This window comes from Venturia canescens, chromosome 9, assembly GCF_019457755.1.
Source record: "Venturia canescens isolate UGA chromosome 9, ASM1945775v1, whole genome shotgun sequence".
Classification (NCBI taxonomy): Eukaryota; Metazoa; Arthropoda; class Insecta; order Hymenoptera; family Ichneumonidae; genus Venturia; species Venturia canescens.
The window spans coordinates 4,694,063-4,712,452 of record NC_057429.1 but is presented as its reverse complement, the minus strand read 5'-3'; the positions used below and the strand labels follow the sequence as shown (position 1 = coordinate 4,712,452).

The 18,390-nt window shown below is 42.7% G+C and overlaps 1 protein-coding gene across 3 annotated transcripts in view; it reads left to right on the top strand.

Annotated features, from left to right (window-relative positions):
* The window catches only part of inaD (inactivation no afterpotential D), a 2,962,486-nt gene that overhangs the window by 2,687,947 nt on the left and 256,149 nt on the right, over nt 1–18,390 (top strand). For all 3 annotated transcript variants that reach the window (XM_043429353.1, XM_043429354.1, XM_043429355.1), the window contains one exon: nt 11,332–11,487. In XM_043429353.1, coding sequence (XP_043285288.1) covers nt 11,332–11,487 — 156 coding nt within the window. The remainder of the gene's footprint in view (nt 1–11,331; nt 11,488–18,390) is intronic.

Sequence of the window (18,390 nt, the reverse complement as noted above, 5' to 3'; positions counted from 1 at the left end):
GACGAATAGATTCTCACCGGTGATTGGTTATGATGGGCATCAAGAAGCCCTTGTATGTATCGGTCTGAACCCATATACGGATACGTCAGCTGCGTAAATGTGTTGGTACTTTTTGCATAATCTTGAGCCCGTGCAAAGTTTTTTCTCAGCAATTACGCCTCCGATCATGCTGATTTTGGGCGCAATCGAAAGAGAATTTCTTAATTAGCTGAAAGTTCAATTTTCAAATTGCGACATAACTCCTGAGCTTTGCAATTCAAGAAAATGACATGTCGATTTTACCCCCACCACCGCGAATCGTTTTATTCAGAGATAATATAGTCTCGGCGAGAGCCTCGGGCCAGCAGACGACAGGGCTGTCAATGTACTTGTCCCGAGACTCTACCGAGTCTTCTGATAATCAAAGATAGAGGGTGATACTTAGCACATATACTTATCGACAGAAATTTCAAAGTTCGCAGGTATCTGCTACGATTCAATGTATCTGCGCAATGAGCTTGGAGCACAGCGATTTCAAATCCATTCATAAATGAGCAACTGAAGATTTTTCTAATGAATTTTTCACTTTATATATATGTCATAGTGAGCGTCAAAAAGTAAAATGAATGGTACACTATATAAGTTTTATAGTTTGCAGATTTTTGCTGTATTTCAATCATTCAAATCTGTAGTATTATGGTGAAAAAATGTTAAAAGTCATGATGTTACATTAAAATGACAGCGCACATAACATTCAGAAATACAGTTGGTTTCCCTGATGTTGGCAGGCATTATACTTAATCACATACAAAACTTAGTTAGCAACTGTAGACTTATCGTAATCAATGTTTTCACCAATAATTCCACATTTGCAGTTTGCAGAATAGGAATACTCAACATACACGTCATTTCATAAGTATTGTTGTCAATATTTGTGTTTGCCTACCGCATTCCGAAGATTCAACTTTTCATATTATCAGCAAAAAAAGCATCCAAAGACTTTTTGGAACAAGTTTCAAAATTTATTATTCGACAGACCAGGTGGAAAAAGAATAACTACACTTATATCAAGACCAGAAACTGTTTTGAGAATCTGTTGTACAAAATGTGCGATTGATGATCATAATTGGAAACCTCTTGAATCACGTTACCACAATCAGCATGAAGAAATAGTCGAAAATCATAGGACACATATTAGGCAACCAATTAATAATATGTATCGATCCGCTGCAAACCGATTGAGTCAAAACAAGGATCGGAAAGAGCAGACCCAAACTCAATAGGAAACAAAATATGGGAATATTCAAAAATAACGTTGACACAAGAAATAAATTAGAAAACATTTATTCGATTGGAGTTTCTCACATTATACACTAACAGTTCCGTGTGTTCTTGATTTATTAATTATCAACCATAATATTTCATATCGCAAAAAGAAAATTTGACGTTTTAGGTTGACGAACATTTTTCCTTACAACTTCCAGACCTATTTTTGATAAACTGATTTGCCTTATTTATATTATTATTCACTAACTGTACGAACGTTTGTTACATTTGTCCCGCACTTCGTAACGTCAAACCCCGGCCGGTTCGTTACGACGCAGCTATCAAAGGGAACTCGCATATATAACCTACATTATTACACATGATATATAATCACGCAACTGACGATATATTTACACTTGACAATATTCCGCGCACTCTGGTTTAATTGAAAGATTATTTCAGTTGACACTTATTTCCAATCGAACGAAATAATGAAATATTGAAAAGTTTCGTTGACATGAGCATCGCGCATTTTTTAATATTTTTCATTTTCACACACAGATCACAGTCTACATGTACGCGGCCGCTTTTATACCGGTTTCGTATACCATAAGTTTTAACAAAATAAATATTAGTATACACTTTGTTAGATGACGCGAAAATTATTTTTATTTTCCCGCACGTACTTCCTAACATCATAACTCCAAACGTCAACACGACGTGGAAACTTCGGCTGGTGACTTTCGAGTGATTAGTGATTTCGAGCTCTCGAGCTCCTCAGCTTTCCGCCAAACTTCCTTGCTCTTTTTATTGAATGTCATTGGCCCAAAAATTCTCTCACCCTTCATTGGGTGCAGCAAAATTTCTCTCACCAGGGATTGGTGATCATAGGGGCCAAGGGGCCTATGTTTGTAGCCGTCGGAGTACGCGTATACAGATGCGTCAAATCCTGAATGTGTTAGTTGCTTTTGCATTATCTTAAGCCCGTGCAAAGTTTTTTCTCAGAAATTACGACACTGATCATGCTGATTTTGGGTTCATCCGATAGAGAACTTCTTAATTAGCTACAAGTTCAATTTTTAAAGCCGAACATAACTCATGAGTTTCGTAATTTAAGAAAATCACAAGCGAATTTTACCCCCACCACCGCGAATCGTTTTATTCAGAGAAAGTATAGTCTCGGCGAGAGCTTCAGGCCAGCAGACGACAGGGCTATCAATGTACTTGTCCCGAGACTTTGCCGAGTCTCTTGATAAATATATCTTAATTGCAAAAACATTCTGGGAACGCTTGAAGTCACAAAACTCTTTAGGCGGTACAATTGGAGGTGTAACATGATTCTCTGCAGAAATCAAAATTTATTCAAAATCCTTGGCTATGCAAAAATGATCTGATATTTTTTTTTTAATCTTGATCATCCTACTATGTCATTTTAGCAATAAATAATGGGAAAAAAATTTTTAATTTACTGAAAATATAGTAAAGATCATTCGAAACTAAAGGGGCGGTTTTTTTAATACTTGGCGTTCTTTTTTTTTACTTTTTTGAAGTATTTTTATAGTGATTTATATTATTTTCCCACTATGCGAACGTACGTTACATTTGTTGCGCACTTGGTATCGTCAAACGCCCGCCGGTTCGTTACTACACAACTATCAAAGGTACACATGTATACAACTACGCAATAACTGACGATATATTTACACTGGACAATATTCCTCGTACTCTGGTTCAATTGAAGGAATGAATATTTATTTCCAATCGATCGAAATAATAAAATATTGAACGATTTCGTTGACATACGCTTCACGCATTTTTTTAAAACAGACGGATCGCAGACACATTTACGCGGCCGCTTTTATACCGGTTTAGTTCACAAAAGACCAGTTTTTTTAGGTTTAGTTTACAAAAGATCACATCACTATTTTTACTAAAATAATAAATATTATGCACTCTACTAGAAGACGAACATGTTTCAAAATTAAATTTAGACCGCACTTCGTTATGTCGGAATTACGTTTGTTTATGATGCTATCAAAAACTGACAGACGTTGACGAAGTCTGAACGTAGTTACATTCATGGAGTCTGACCGTGGATACGTTCATGGAGTCTAAACGTGGTCGGTCAGCTGGAGTGAGCCAAGATCGGTGAGCCAATCAGAATGCATTGAGATACAACTCTACTACCACTAACTTACTGTAACGTAACGCTCTTGCCGACCTGGCCTGAACGCCGCCACGCGTCAGTTCGAGCTACCTTATTTTAAAAGAAGCAGGTATGAACGATACGAGAAACGAGGGTTGTGTCTGACAATATAACAAAATGAATTTATTAAACCAATTTTGACTGTTTTTTACAAAAATGAATCGCGTTTTTAATTTTGATTTTTATCTATCCGCGTTGTTCGACCGAATCAGGCAAGAGAAGACTCGAAAGACCCGGAAAAACGGAGCGTTTTTCTGTATGAAATTCTTTTATTGAATTTCCAAATTTATTTTCGTTTTTATTTGTACAATAAAGGACGCTTTATGATTTATCGTGCCTCTGCTTATTCTATTTTCCTTTCTTTTTTGCTTTGCATGAGATTTTTCAGAAATAATGTGATTTGCAATTTTAATGATTGATAAACGATGTCCTGGATGCCTAACCGCTTGAGCCTGAATTTTTACGCTTTTGGCCAACTCAAGAGTGTCGCACGCTTTTCTTTTTACAATTTTTATGTTTTAATCGCTTTGATGCTATACAAACTTTAGTCTTACCGTAGCCTCTTGAATTAATGCTTTTATTTGCTTGTTCCTTGCTTTTATTCGGTTTCAATTTATTGTAATTTGTTCAGATGATTTATTTCGACTTTGGTGTCGTACGATGGCCCAAATGGACGACGAATTTTGGAATTATTTAATTAATTGATTCTTATTCTATTTAGTTCGTTTAACCCAACCAAATCGGATAAATTTCGCAACAATCTTGAATTTAATAACAATAAATCATGAAATCAATTATTTACCGCCTCTATTCTCAATAAACCCAAAAAATATGAAATTAGGATAGTTTGCGCTTGACCACGGGCTCGATACGTCGCCAAGTCTCGCCAATATCCTGAACATTCACTAGGTTAGGTAATCTTCGTCCACGAACCACGGAATCGATACGTCACCGAGTCTCACCAATGTCCCGTGCAACGAAAATTCAGAAAATTTGTTCGGTTATTTGGAATGGATCCTGGACTACGGGATCGATACGTCGCCGAGTCTCATAAATTCCCAGGCATCCAAAGGAATAGTAGGAAGATGGGAAATTAAATAATATAGCCTTTATTTTTCCCTTTCGGGTTACAGCTCGACTTCCTTAACATTCCATTTTTACACCTTTTTACATTTCTCGATATACATAATTTACACATAATTTACACATTTCCTTATTCTACACCCTTCTTCTCTTTAGCCTATTTGCCTTCTCGCCCTTAACCTATACACGCTCCAATTCGAGAGAGAGAGAGAACATTCACACCCACACACATTCCTCACTCCTCTTACACCATTGCACGCCGCGCGCGACCTCCGTTTCCGCTGCACCTTTTTACTCCCTCCCTTCTACCCTCTCCACTCCTCAATCTTCTTCATCCACTCCTCCCCTTGACCCTCCCCTCCCAACACCTCTTCCCTCATACTTTGCCAACCCTCCTCCGCCCCCCATCCCGTACATTCCTCCATCACGTGCTCCCACGTCTCCCTGCTACTCGTGCACATCCTACACTCCCTCCCTTCCCTCTGCTTCCAGTACCTCCCCCCTCTCATCTCGTCCCCTAGCCTGAACCTGGCTACCCTCCCCCATCTCTCCTCCTTCCACCCCTTTTTCAAATATCCCGGGATCCCTCTCTCCTTCACAAACTTGTAATCCCTGTTACTCCTTGACTTAATTATCCTCTCCCATCTCCCCTCCTCCTGCCTTACTCTCTCCTCCCTCACTATATTCTCCCCCTTCATATCCCCACTCTCCCATCTCCTCTCCACCTCCTCCAGATCCCATCCCATCCTTAAGTAAAACTCCTTCCTTGCACTCTCCCATCCTCCTGCTTCCTGCCTTCTTCCTGCCCTTCTCTTCATCTCACCCCTACATCTTCTCGCCAATTCTCCCCCCTTCCCCGTCTCCAATCTCTTCTCGTATCCCCATGCTCTCATCCCCGCTCGCACCTCCAGCTTATCCCTTTGCAGTTCCTCCCTCACCATATACCCCGCCACCCCTCTCGACACCCCCAGCACCCATCTTAAATACCTTTCCTGCAGCCTCTCCACTATCTCCCTTCCCTTCCACCCCCAAATCTCCACTCCATAACCCGCTACTGGCCACACCAACTTATCGAAAAGCCACACTCTCCTTCCCCAATCGCTACCAAACTTATTTTTCCCTATCCCCCATACCTTCCCCATTATCTTCGCCGCCTTCATCACCCTCTCCTCCACCTGCTCCTCCTGACTTCCATTCGCTCTCACCACATAACCCAAGTACGTATACCTGTTCACCTCTTCTATCCTTACTCCTCCCCATTGCCATACCACCTTTCTTTTTCTTCCCCCTCCCACCCTACACCTCATCACCTTCGTCTTTCCCGTATTCACCTCCAGCCCTTTCCCCTCTATGTACCTCTCCAACGTCCTCATCATCTCCTTCATCTCGTCCTCATCCTTCGCCAACAACACCACATCATCCGCATACGCCAGCGAATATACCTTCCCCCCACCCCCCAACTTCACCCCTCCCCACCGCCCTTTTTCCAGCTCTTCATCCATGTCCGCCAGCAACAGCGTGAATAGCTGCGGGCTCAGCGGACACCCCTGCCTAACCCCTTTCTCTGTCCAAAACTTCTCCCCTTTTTCCCCACCCACCTTCACCCTCGCATACGTCTCCTTCATCACCTCCTCGCACCTCTCAATTAGCCCCTCCCTTACCCCTCTCTTCCTCATACTCTCCACCAGCTTCGCCCTATCCACCGAGTCGAAGGCCGCCTTCAAATCAACAAACAACAGCACCACCTTTCCCCTCCTTTCCGTTATTTCCCTATTTATCAAATAGTTCAGTACATATACGTTATCCATTGTTCCCATACCTTCCCTGAATCCCGCCTGACTCCTTGGCATCATCCCCTTCCCCTCCACCTCCATCCTCAATCTTTCCGCCAGTATCCCTACGTACACCTTATACGCCGTTTGCGTTAGAGTCACCCCCTTATATTCCTCTACCCTTTTCCCCTCGCCCTTCTTCACTACTGGCACCACTGTCCCTTCCTTCCAACCTTCCGGCCACCCTTCCCCCTTCCACACCTTCTCGCACATCCTCTTCAGGATATTCACTACCCTCTCCCCTCCGTACTTCCACACTTCGTTCGGAATTCCATCCTCTCCCATCGCTTTTCTGTCCTTTAACTTCCTTATAGCCTTCTTCACCTCTTCCGTTGTTATCACCGTTTCTTCTTCGTCCTCCCCTTCCCTCCTCCTTTCCCCCAGTCTCGCCCTTCTTTCTGTTACCCCTCCCAGCCCCTCTCTAAAGTACCTATCCCATTCTTCTCTTCTTATCTTTTTATTCACCCCCTTTCTCCTCCTCCTCCCCCTATTGACTACCTCCCATACCTGACCCTCCGTCCTTATCTCCTCTATCTCTCTTTCCCACCTTTCCCTCTCCTTCATTTTCTTTTCTTCACATATTCTCCTGAACTTCCTCTTCTCTCTCCTGTACCTTTCCTCTTCTTTTCCCTCTCTCTTCCACCTCTCCAGCTCCCTTCTCGCCTCTTCCTTTGCCCTTCTACATTCCTCATCCCACCATCTCCCACTCTGCCCCTCCGCCCGCTCTTCCTCAGTCTTTCCAATCGCCCTCTTTATTCTCCCCCTCATTTCCTCCCAATTTTTATATTATTTTTAATTTTTATTAGTAAATTTCCCTCACTATTGCAAATTAGCCACATATGAAACCTTCTGGGTTCCTTCTTTACTGTATCTCACTTGTACACCTCTTACTCTACTGTATTTGATTTTGGCTCTTTTTATTCATACTGTCATCACGACATCTTTATTCGCTATTCTCAATTATTATTCTCAATTATTCTCAATTATTTCGTTATTCGCTACAATTATTATTATTATTTTTATTCGCTATTCTAAATTTTTCGCTATTTGTTATACAAACTGAATTTACCTGTTGTATCTACTGTTTTTACCACTTGCCCCAAAGGAAACTAGGGCATAATAAAGCATCACCATCACCATCACCATCACCATCCTTCTTCTACCCCCTCTGTATCCCATTCCCATCTCCCAAATTCCTCTCGAAACTTCTCCACTCCCTTCTCTGTCCACACTCCTCTTCCCTCCTTCCTCTTCCCCACTCCCTTCTTACTCGCCCCTCTTCTCCCCCCCTCCCCTTGAGCCACACTACCACCGGCATGTGGTCGGAGTCCACCCTACTCTTCCAATTTCAATTCCACTCTACACTTCCAATTTCCTCACTCTTTCCCACACTTTCTCCCCCACTACCACGTAATCAATTACCGACTTACCCCTTCCCCCCACAAACGTCCACTCCCCCTCTCTATCCCCCTCCACACTTCCATTCACTATCCTCCATCCTCTCTCATTCACGAACTTGCACCATTCTTTTCCTTCCTTCGTCACTATCTCGTCCCTTGAACTCCTCACCGCTTCCCTCTCCCCTACCCGCCATCCGTCCCAACCTCCGCCTTCCCTTCCAGTTCTCACGTTCATATCTCCCCCAATCACCACCTTCCCCCCCCCCCCTGCTCTTTCCATCCACCGGCTCATCAGCTCCTTTTTCCTCTCCATGTCCCCGTTTACATACACCCCCACTATCATCCACCACTCCGTCCCCAACTTCACCCTTCTTTCCATCCATCCTTCCTCCCCCGGCTCTGTCCCCCCTTCTTCTTCCTCGATCTCTTCTTTCACCCCGAACGCCATTCCACCCTTCGCCCTTCCCCTTCCCTTCCCTCTCTTCGCTCCCTGTATCACCCACCTGAATCCCTTCTTCCATCCTTCCCTTATCGCCCCCCACCCCTCCTCCGTTGCTCACGTTTCCGACATAACCACCACATCCCATCGCTTTATACCCTCCCAGAACTCCTCGTCCTTATTCATCACCCCCGCCACATTCCAAAATCCCACTTTATATACCTCTTCTATTTTGCTTTCTCTCACCACGTTCCCCCTTCTTTTGACTGCTCCCCTGGCCTCCCCCCCGTCCCTTTCCCTCATTCGTTTCCCACATTTTCCGTGCACCTCCCCTCTCCCTCATTCCACACCAATACCTTTCCATCCACCCACATCCTCATATATCCTACCCTCACCCTCTTTCCTTTCCTCCTCTCCTCATATGCCTGCCCTTCTACCAGCCATTTTATTCTCCTTTCCTCTTTTGTCAGATCATCCTCTATCCTTTCTCTATTCCCTCTCAGCTTTACTTTCGCTTTCATTATTTCCATCTTCTTCTCCCTTTCCTCCAGCCTTATTAACACCATCCCCCTCCCTCCCTCATCCACCCTCCCTATTCTTCTCATCTCTTTCCTGCCTCCTTCCACTCCTAATCTCTCCCATATCTTCTCTATCTCCCTCTCCCACTCCACCCCTTCCGCCACATTCACCCCTCTCACCACTATATTGTTTCTCCTTTCCTCCCTCTCTCTCCTCTCCAGCTCTTTTTCCACCTCCCACACTCTTCTCCCGATCCTTTCCCCACCCTCTCCCCCCTCCCCTCTTTCCTTCTCCGGTACCTCCACTTTTCGCTCCAATTCCTCAATTTTCTTTTTGAACATTTCCCTCTCCTCTCCCCACTGCCTTCTCATCTCATCATGCTCCTTTCTCACCTCTTCCGCCCACCTGTCCACCTTACTCTCTATTCCCCACACTCTTGCCTTAACTCCTGCTTCAACAACTCCTTCATCATCTCCCCTACCCTTCTTACTATCTCGTCCGCCTCTCCCTCCTCTCTCTCCGGCGACCTCACCACTTTTCTACTTCTCTTAAACGCCTCCACCTCACCTCCCCTCCGTCTTCCCCTCTCGCCATTCCTTCCTCCCTTTCCCTCTTCTTCCTGACCCTTCCAGAATCGCTTCCATTATATTCCCTACACTACTCGCTCTTCCCCCCCCCCCCCTCCATGCTCCTCACTCTTATTACCCCGTCCCCCATTCCTCTCTTACTCTGCTCACTCATTTCCCTTATATCCACTATCTCCACTCTCCTTCTCTATTTCCTTCTTTATCCTTTCTTTCCTACCTTACCTATCCCGCCTCTACCTTACCAACCTGCTCCTCTTTCCTACTTTCGCCGTTCTCCACACGCCGCTGACCTACTTTTCCTCGCTCGCTTACTCCCAACTTCTCACACCTCACTCTCTACCTACTTCACCGTAAGCCACTCTAACCTCTATCTTTTCGTCCCCTTTTTATCCTCGGTTTTTTCACTTCTTCCCCCACCTTCCACTTACGCTCTTTTGCCCTCCACACTCTTACCACCGCTCTTCCCCACTTTTCACCCTCACTTTCTCTTCCCACACTGTTTCTTTGCTCTCTTTCCCTTTATTTCCCGCACCTCACTTTTCTCCACTGTTTCCCCACTGTCACCGGAAACGGAATCCTAGTAGGAAGATGGGAATTTTAGGTTATATCGGAATAGAGTGTATTTTTTAGTTTAGTCAGGTCTAGTTCTTCTAGGAGATCCGAGTTGGTTCTAGAGGTAGGGTGAACTGCCTCTCGAATGAGCCGACTCTTATACCCCGTTCCCCACTCTAAAATCTCTCAAACGCCGAATTTCCCTGTTTCGGACGCGTTCTGCGCATTCTTTTGTAACGGGCTTCTCTATTGGCTTGCTTCCATAATTCACGCCTTGTTATTGGCTGATTGCTATTTTACCCGATGCGCCGAATTCCGCTTCCAATGATTTCCAGTTCAGCGTGACTTTAAAATAATAAAATTTTAATGAAAATTGCCATTATTTAAGTATTTGTATGATTTGGCCTCATTGTTTTATTTAATATCGTTAAATTTAATTTTATTCGGAAAATCGGGAAAATTCACGTTCGGGTTCCTATAGCCCATGAACGCTTACCCCCGCGCATGCGCCGTAAACACGCACCTCGCTTTATTTGAAATTACACAAATTTTCCACAAGCTTTAATCTCCTTATTAAGTTTTTTTAATGGTGGCCATTTTTTCCGACATTTTGAACCTAATTACGCTCATATTGATTAATAAAACTATTGAAAACAATTAAAATGATAAATATAATTTTAGTGTGATTTTCCGTCAAGTAGCGCTGTTCAGCGCGTTGCCCGCCGGCTCGCTCAGGCCTTTGTGCCAGTAGCCAAGATGACCGCCGGTTGGGACGCACGCCTGTCCATCGCTCCGCGATGTTTTGTATTCGCGTAATATTCGAGAGCGGGTTCGGGCCGCTCCGCGGGCGTTACGTTTCATTACGTCAAAACGCGTATACGTATACGTCGAATTTGTAATGTGTCAGTGTCAGTAACTTTTGCATAATCTTGAGCCTATGCAAAGTTCTTTCTCCGCAATTACGCTACTGATTGTGTTGGTTTCGGGCTCAATCGAAAAGGATTTTGAAAATTAGTCTTTAAACCAATTTTTGCTTTACAAAACATCTGCTGAGCTCCGCAATTCTAGAAAATGACATGCCAGTTTTACCCCCACCACCGCGAATCGTTTTATTCAGAGAAAAGATAGTCTCGGCGATAGCCTCCGGCCAGCAGACGACAAGGCTGTCAATGTACTTGTCCCGAGACTCTTCCGAGTCTCTTGAAAAAAAGCGAAAGTTTAATTTTCAAGTTGCGAACTAACTCCTGAGCTTCGTAATTAAACAAAAATGACATGAAAATTTTACCCCCACAACCGCGAATTCTTTTATTCAGAGAAAGTATAGTCTCGGCAAGCCTCGAGTCAGCAGATGATAAGTCTGTCAAAGTGCTTGTCCCAAGACACTGTCAAGTCACCTAATTATAAAAAATGATTACTGTACTATTTAAATTGGAACATTCATAAAGATGTACTTCTGTTTTCTGTATAGGTCGGTATATTCATACTTGACGTTTATGCGGATGGATCAGCCGGTAAAGACGGTCGACTAAAAGCTGGTGATCAAATTATCGATTTCTGTCATCAAAATTTTAAATCCATCGAGTACGAAACGGCTCACGTTGCGGTCTCAAAAGCGTCGGGATTGGTAAGAGCACATTATTCAAAATGTTTCAATTAAATTATTGTCAGCTTACTGTAATCATACAAAAGCGTAAGCGCCACGCCAAAGTAGCTTGAGCGATCATTTTGTGAGATACGGAATCATTGCAATTTTCTTGGCATGACATTGGTTTTACTCATTGAAAAAAATAAGTTTCTTCCGATCCTTCTATGAGCAGTGGAGTACCTTAAAATATTGTACGTATAATAATATTACCATCCATAAAAAAAACTTGAAAAAATTTTTTTTTTAAATTGTAAAAAAAATTATTTTATTAAAAAAAATACAGAACAATTCGAAAAAAATTTCACAAATCTTGAAAAAACATTATATTAAAACAAAAACTAATCTGTATCTATTTTTTAAAGTGTCAAAAGAATCAAATAACAAGTAAAAAATGAAAAACCGAAAAATCGGTCTTGAAATCATTTTGGAAACCGATGCCTCATTCTTCTTATTAGATTCGAATAGCTAAATCAACTGAAAAAAATTCCATCTAATTTACGTGGGGCATTAAAATTTATTATATTAATTCGAGGCCAAGTATTTTCTAATGAATTGAAAAAAGTTACCACTTGAATTACGTGCAGCATTAAAATTTATGATATTGTTACGTCCCAGGAGGGAGGATTAGTTGGGGGCGCACAGTCGCCGATTTAGAGAAGTAGAGTGTACGTTGAGTACATCTGCTAGTGAGTCTTCTTTGGGACTTGTGCGAGGCCCGAGAACATATACTATATTTTCAGGTATACGTGACCTTTTTATTGGGGTTGTGCCCGCGAATTGGAAGGATTTTCCAATTGTTGAGCGGTGTCGAAGGCTTCGCGAAATAAGTGTATGCGATGATATTTTGTTCGCTACAAAATATATTGATGAATTTATTAATTGACTATTACACTTATTTACACTTTGAAATTGAAATGTTTTACTATGAACTTTTGAGTTAGCGATTATGACAGAGTTCTCTTAAGTGATTTGGATTCGAGAGGGAGAGTTCTCCGATCTTAATTGTTTCGAGGTTTGCTGCTAACCTACTAACAATTAAGATTCTTATCCTAGTTAGAGTTCGAGAGGAGGATGTGTTTTTTGGGGGTAGGATGCTGTAGAGGGGGTTTGTTCTCTGTGGTTTTTTAGTTTGGATTGGGTAAAAAGTATCGTCTGATTTGATGATTGGATTTGAATATGGGGGAGACGTTTCCGGAGATACGATTGGAGGAAAAGTCGCGCGAGGTTTTCTCGGAATTAGGGAAAGTGTGTTAAGCGAAGTTCTGCGATGTGCACGTGTTGCACTTGAGATAAGAGCATCTGTTTTCGGGACTCGTGGGAAACGTGAGTTTCGGAACGCGTCTCTGGAATCTCGTGTGGATTTAGGAAATGTTGCATTGATAATAAATTCAAGCATAGGAAATCGGTCTTGGAGTGTTTATTTCTGGTTTTCCGTGCTCGTCTTGTAGGATTATTTATGGCGCCGGAACGTCGGGGAGAGTTTAGGGCGCGCGTTGTAAGTGTTTAAAGAATGGACAGTTGAGGAAAAAAATATGTGCGAGCGCCGAGTGTCTCGCAGGATGTATTTGTTATGGATGGTCTGGATACGCTCTGTGTTTAAATATATTCTTAGATAAGAACTATGTATCGACAAATGATGATAAAGGTTGGAAATATACAAGTGATAGCGATTGAGTTGAAGAGAAAAAGTGAGGGGCGTTTAGCGTAATGCTAGGACGTAACAATATCAATCGGTGTACAAGTATTTTATTAGTAACTCCAAATTTCAACATTATGGAATTGTTCTTAGAAGCTTTTAAATCCAAAAAAATCACATGAAAGCTAGTCATATGTTACTCTATGGTGGCAGAGACTTATAAGAAAATCAATTCTTCTCAGACTTTCCGGATCCTCTGGTATTATTGACAAAATTCGACGTCGATTGGATCGATACAAATTATGTTTAAATATGTGTTAAAAGTACTGTAACGGTACTATTTTGTGTCAGAACACCCCGTTACGCGTGGATTCGAGCTTCTTATAGAATAAAGGAGCAGGCATGAAAGAAAAACAAGAGTGCGAGGAAAGATCTGTGAAAAATCAGAAGTTTTATTCAAAAAAGACAGTTTTTTGGTTGTTTTCTGTGAGTTGCTTACAAAGGAGAATGTTATTTGCTCAAGCAAAAGAACTTTTCCTTATTGCTTTTGGTATTTTTCGCACGCAAATGACTTAATCTCGCATTTGAAGAATAGTAAGAGCAAATTTCTCAACATAAGGTAAATTTCTCAATTAAAGAATTAAATTTCGCAATTAAATTTCCCAAATCGGGAATTAACTTTCGCCAATAACGGATTAAATTTCACAAATAAATCTCGCAGATACTAAATTTGGTTTTGCAATGAAGCAATTAAATTTCGCAAATTAAAGAATTAATTTCGCAAATTAAAGAATTAATTTCACAAATTAAAGAATTAATTTCACAAATTAAAGAAATTCGCAAATTAAAGAATTAACTTCACAAATTAATTTCGCAAATTAAGTTCGCAATTAAAGAAATGACTTTCGCAAACGAATTTTGGCTACGCAATTAATTTTCGCGAATAATTAAATTTCGCAAATGAAGAATTGAATTTCGCAATTAAATTTGAGTTTCGCAGTTAAAGAATTTAATTTGAATTTCACAATTAAATTAAAGAATTGAATTTCGCAATTAAATTAAAGAGTTTTGCAGTTAAAGAATTAAATTTGAATTTCGCAATTAAATTTGAGATTCGCATATAAATTAAAGAAGTGAATTTTCGCAATTAAATTTGAATTTCGCAAGCAGTTTAGAATTTTACGATTTCATACAAAAGTAAAGTAGATCTTAATTGTTTGCCTTAAACGTTGGCACCTATCAACCGGAATTCAATCCACCCAGGAATCTTAAGGCAGAACGAACCCGAACTGCCCCCGCCTTCCTGGCATGAAGGGAAGGATTCCCCCAAGAATCTTGTGACCGAACGGAGCCGAACGGTCACCGCCCTCCTGGCATGAAGGGAAGGATTCCCCCAAGAATCTTGTGACCAAACGGAGCCGAACGGTCACCGCCCTCTTGACAGGAAAAGGAAGGGTAATCTGGCAGAAATCTTGGTCCAGAACGAAATCGAACTGTCCCCGCCCTTCTGGTCAGATCGGTGCCCCAGAGTGAAAATCTTGAACCTAAACGGAGCCGAATGGGGCCTGCCCTTCCAAACTGAGTCGGTGGTGATCTACGTTTTGCAAAGCGGATTCTGAGTTGCGAAGTCAGAATCGGCTGGTGAATTGCGTAAGCGGATTGAACTTATTGTGAACTTGAACATATTGTGACGTGACATTTTGCCCCGCCACTCGTGTGAACCGTGTCGACCAGTGGACCGGGTTTGCGGCCCATTTTGACTCCACTGCGACTCGTCGGGCGCTGTTCGGAACGAGACTCACCGCTACGTAATGTTAAAATTTATTTTAAGAATTCGCGCCTATTATCTGTTGCGCGACAATTACCTTTTGTTTTACCTATTCCCGGCCTGTGTTGGGAAGAGAGAGAAAGAGTTCAGTTTTCGTGTGTTACCTTGATTCCACTATTTCAGAAATCTACTGTAGTTTCCGAGGTTTGGCCCTGCCTCCGCCACGTTGGACCGAGCGCATCGCTAATTTATACCTCCCACACTACCTCGCTGTTCAAACCGACCTCGCCCGCGGGGAGCACTCTTCTCACATCGTCTTCGAGCTTCGAACATCACTCTCGACCTGCGGACGGCTGAGAGGACACGCTGGCATAGGCCATCCGTTGAACGCCGCCCGTGCCTCTCCCGCCGTAGCAACCGAGAGTTGCACCGTCCGCACAGCTGTGAATTCGGGTGCCACGGTCCGTGCAATACGGCGCCTCGATCGGTGGGGTTCGGGGGAGTTTCCTGGAGGAGAGGTGCTGCAATTGCCTGGTGGCTTATCGTCGTGGGCCCACCGTGACTTCATGACGTCTGGAGTCATGAGGGAGGCCTCCCCTCTGCCTTTTCAGAGATGCCCGCCGGATCCCCAAGAGGAAAGGCACTCGGATCACAGCCATTTAGTCGGGAGGAGCGTTTCACGTGGGCGGAAGAGGCGAGAGCAGCGAGGAACATCATTCAATTAAGCATAGCATGGAAGCGGTGCAGTAAGTAATTTCCGTACGCGCTTCCCTTTTCGAATTTACCGCGAATGCGCGAGCCGGGAGGCCGAACGCTAGTTCGCGCCCGGCGTGTGAGCGCTGCGGTGCTGGGTCCGAGTGGTGGGGAGAGCGCCGAACACCGAGGACCGCTCGCACGCATAATTAGTCTAATTCCGAGCACCGTACTGACGAGTCCACGTTCCGGCCAATATTATCGTGCCTATCCGTTGTGCGGCGAGTTGGATCCCTCGGTAAGTCCGTTCTTTATCTCCCCGAATCGTTTGTCTCGTTGAGCTTTTTCGTGTTGTTCTTTTTCGGAATATAGTTCCGGGTTTTAGTAGCTCTATTTGGCGTTTTCGAGAGACTTACGAGTCGAAGTATCGTGCGAGATTGCGTCCGATACCTCCTGGGTCTCGAATTTTGAGGATGTAACGCTCAGCTAGACAAATCGATTCCTTTAAGTTGGTTCAATCATTTCATGCATTAAATTCCGTAAAATTGTCGTTATTAGAACTATATCCTTTGAGTTTTCGTTGTGTAAAAGCACTGAACATAATGCGCAATATCTTTCGAGTACCTCTGTCTCTCTCTCCTTGCACGTGCCGAGGGCTCTAGCGAGCGCGCCCGGTCGCGCGATGTTTTCGTGCTTTCTCTCTTGCACTTGTTGTCGCGCTACGGACTATACGGCGGTTAGTAGCGTCCGCATTTATTATTATATTTTGTTCCTTTCTTCTGTATCGCGTATTATTATTCTCTCGTAGTTGAACAGGCGTGCAGCGTATTGCCGCTTTCCGATACCTTATTCTTTTATTACGTTAATTGTTACTTAAATTATTTATCATTCTGTCATTACCTTGTCGCTCGCATTTTCTCACACTAGTACTTTACCTGCGTTTTACCTACAGCCCTCGCGACTGATTAGTTGTACCTACAGTCCTCGCGACTGATTAACTTTACCTCCAGCCCTCGCGGCTGATGAACTTTACCTGCGCATTACCTACGGTACTTGTTACCGGTTACCTTTTACCTACAGCCCTCGTGGCTGATTAATCGTACCTCCAGCCCTCGCGGCTGATGAACTTTACCTGCGCTTTACCTACGGCCTTTGCGGCTGGTTACGTGTTACCTGCGATTACCTGAGACACTCAATTCGTGGGTGTCGAATAACGAATGTGAGGCGTGCGAATATGCGAAGCGACAGATTAGTTCTATTATTTTCATTATCCAGATTCTACCCGTCACTTGTATTATATCGCTTGAAAGTATGTCCGATCATTAAAACTTACCGAACCTCGTATTTTATTATTTTGTTCTCGATGGTTTGCGGCGATCCACATTAATGTCTTTCTTGTACCTTTACGCGTTGTCACGGAGTTGAATAAATTGTGAATATTTTGCCAAATTACTATCTTGTGTCGATTATGTTATTTTGCGTTCCTGATTGCTACTTTTCCCACAAGGATCCCCCCCCCCCCCCCTCTACCTTCTGTATCTCAGTTTGAGCTGAGTAGCCGGACCGTCCTCGGTCACTCGTGTCTCTCGCGCACTCTGAGTATCGTGATCGGTTGGCGTTACCATCGTAGAGAGTGAATAAAATTAAAGTCGAGTAATCGACGGTACTTCGTACCTGGCGCCCAATTCACTCTCGTGGCCGGAGAGTCGTGCGAGCAGACGAGACGGGTGAGCTGAGAAGGGACTAATCGTACCCTCGCGGGGAAAATTGCGTTACAATATATATTATGTACAATTATTTTCAGTTATCAATGGACAATAATATCCCTTGTATATTGCGGAACAATTTCTTTGCTTTTTTTATTAAATTAGTGCAATTGCGTAAAAATTACTTGAAGATAATTCTCTCAATTCCCTCTGCATGGATACTTGTGATCCATCAATTCTATACAAGCACTGATTATTATTGGGATGAACAATTTGAATGGAAAGTGATGGGCCGGACAAGTACTTTTAACTCATATTTAAACATAATTTATCCAATCGACGTCGAATTTTGTCAATAATACCAGAGGATCCTGAAAGTCTGAGAAGAATTGATTTTCTTATAAGTCTCTGCCACCATAGAGTAACATATGACTAGCTTTCATGTGATTTTTTTTGGATTTAAAAGCTTCTTAGAAGAATTTAATAATGTCAAAATTTGGGGTTACTAATAAAATACTTGTCCATCGATTAATATCATAAATTTTAATGCTGCACGTAATTCAAGTGGTAACTTTTTTCAATTCATTAGAAAATACTTGGCCTCGAATTAATATAATAAATTTTAATACCGCACGTAAATTAGATGCAATTTTTTTCAGTTGATTTAGCTGTTCGAATCTAATAAGAAGAATGAGGCATCGGTTTCCAAAATGATTTCAAGGCCGATTTTTCGGTTTTTTATTTTTTACTTGTTATTTGATTCTTTTGACACTTTAAAAAATAGATACTGTAGCGAAACACACGCGCGACGGCCCGAGCCCGTCGAAACGAACGAAACTCCGCGATCTTTAGATCGCGGACAAAACATCGCGGCGACCACGCTCGTCGCTGTTGACAGGTGGCGGCCATCTTAGGCCGGTAGGCATGAGCCCGAGCGGGGCTACCGGCGCCGCTCTGAACTTCGCCGCGCGATATTTTATCGAGATTAATTCTTTTTGTATTTTTTTTATTTTAAGTCGCCCGAGCACGTGAATATGATCAAAATCATCAGAAAAATAGTACGAGTTTAAGAAAAATGA